Source organism: Suillus discolor (assembly GCF_016758755.1).
Source record: "Suillus discolor strain FC423 chromosome Unknown F5147scaffold_170, whole genome shotgun sequence".
In the NCBI taxonomy this organism is placed as follows: domain Eukaryota; kingdom Fungi; phylum Basidiomycota; class Agaricomycetes; order Boletales; family Suillaceae; genus Suillus; species Suillus discolor.
The window spans coordinates 1-2265 of record NW_024541417.1 but is presented as its reverse complement, the minus strand read 5'-3'; the positions used below and the strand labels follow the sequence as shown (position 1 = coordinate 2265).

The following is a 2265-nucleotide window of genomic DNA, read 5'->3' as shown; positions in this document are numbered from 1 at the left end:
ATTTCGCAAGGTTGTGGCAAGAAGAAAGATGCATCGGTCACGGTGTGGCATGTAAACTTGTTGAACTGCATGGTCACCGTGACGGTTAGGCTCGTGATCAGCCTGGCTTATTACCACGGACAAGTCGAGTGGTGAAGCCAGGCTGGTCGATCTCGGAGAAATTTGGCAGGCGAAGCACGGAGTTTGAAATTTAGCAGGTGCCGGTCGTGCCGAAGCCCTTTAGGTTTCCATGCGGCGTCGACAACACAAGTCCTTCATTCACATCGTACAAAGTACTGTATACATCATAGCACATCGAGCAACTGTACTGGATATTGAATAAGGTGATAAAATGATACCATTCGATGTATTCTATCCGCCCATTCCCCAACAACAGCCACCTGTTGAAGTTGAACCTTTGATTTGGACTGTCGACCCTTCGAGCCTTGACCAAGATAAAAAATCCCATTCCTTGCAGAAAGTAATGATATCATGCATTTGAGCTGAAATAATTTAGGATGTTGTGTTCCTTGTGAAATAAAGTCGAGTTGCGCGAAAGCTTCGAGAGTTTGTTGGCTTTGTTTCGTTGAAAGGGTCTCATAAAGTCCACTGGTAGATTGTTGATAGCTTCTAGAGCAGCACACGACAAAGGTGGGACAGAATTGATCAACAAACTCATGGCAGGGGGTTAACATAGTAGCACACAGTCTAGCTAGACCTACTCTACTACCGTCACGGTATGATGAGTATCACCAGCACCTGCTGAAATTCAAACTCCGTGCTTCGCCTGCCAAATTTCTCCGAGATCGACCAGTCTTACTACGTCAAACACTTAACAACATCTCAGACGTAGTAAAGACTGGTTACGAGTCTACGTGACGGTGTGGCAGTTATGTAAGTCAAGCTTACTTACTGGCAGCCATGTTAACTACTATGGCCAGCCACGCGCAACGAGCTTTTCTTTCCTTTCCTTTTCGACGCTGTCTCCACACTCGAAGACGAAATCGACCTTCGCTACCTTGACTTCGCGTGCGAATCCGTTCATCCCACAACTACCACATTCACGTCTTTCTCGTGCTTTATCCCAAACGTTTGTCTGCTGCCTTCCATTCACAATCGTGGACCGCTAACGCTCAACAAGACAGCATAAATGAAACATCATATCCTCCACGATCCATTTTAATTGTGAACAAGCTTCGAACTGAGCCTGTGATTGGGGCAATTGATGAACTACTGGAGTACGCAATAGTCTTCCTGTGTTATTTCAGCCGATTAACAGGTGGTGCCTAACATACAACAGTCATGTAGCGAAGACGTATCCGGGTGTGAAAGTGTTCTCTGAAGACCGCCCAGACATTCCATTCGGCGCACAAGTGTGGCGTCCGGTGAGTAGATTGTACACGCCGAAACAACCTGTTTGAATAAATCCATCACAGGGCCTCATGCCGAGAAAATTGATCTTGTCGTGACTCTTGGAGGTGACGGTACCATTCTCCATGCTGCGTCACTCTTCAGTCTTGCAGCGGTCCCTCCTGTGCTAAGTTTCTCAATGGGCATTGGGCACCCTTGGCTTTCTCCTTCCATTCCGTATGTGCACACGCCAATGCCAGGACACCACTAAACATGCGATAGATATCGATGGCTTGTGAAAGGGCTCGAAGCAGTGTTTCAGGGCAAGGCAACCATCCTCAATCGCATGCGTTTGTCGTGCATGTTCTATGACAAGGATCGCAAAAAAATAGGGTTCGGTGACGATGGTCGGGATAAAACAGTGCAAGTATGTACCCACGATGCTGACACAATTCTAGAATGGCAAGTCACGAATGAGATTGCGCTACACCGTGGGTCAAGTCCACACCTTAATACCATCGATATTGTGTAGACGGGCAACATCATCCCGAGCACCGTGCGTAACTGATTTCCGCAGTCTGATGGGGGTGATTGGTGTCAACGCCTACGGGATCAACTGCATACTCTCTCTCAGCTGGAGGGGCCTATCGTATGTCCACGAGTTTATCGTGTAGACCTCTCGTCTTCCCCTCATCCTCATCTTTAACACTGGCGTGTGAGTCATGCGTTGGTGTATCATGTACAACACGTGGGAGCTATTACTCAAACTTTGATTGACACTATTAGAGTCAGTGATCGTCCCCGTGCTGCGGCTGGCGTTTCGATAGGACGGGCGTGTATCGCATATTCTTAATCCAGGGGAGTCAGTTATTATACAGGCCTTCACTATACTCATTGCCTTGCATTAACCGCATCCTCCATATCCGATTATGGAGA

General features: G+C 47.5%; 1 protein-coding gene across 1 annotated transcript; it reads left to right on the top strand.

The window, feature by feature from the left end:
* Nucleotides 1–329: 329 nt before the first annotated feature.
* On the top strand, nt 330–1861 carry F5147DRAFT_793560 (ATP-NAD kinase-like domain-containing protein; the record flags this gene model as incomplete). Its single annotated transcript, XM_041443120.1, has 7 exons — nt 330–460; nt 921–1069; nt 1125–1217; nt 1280–1359; nt 1416–1566; nt 1612–1736; nt 1788–1861. Coding segments are annotated over 7 exons (803 nt in total), but the record flags the coding sequence as incomplete, so codon positions are not given.
* Nucleotides 1862–2265: the final 404 nt, after the last annotated feature.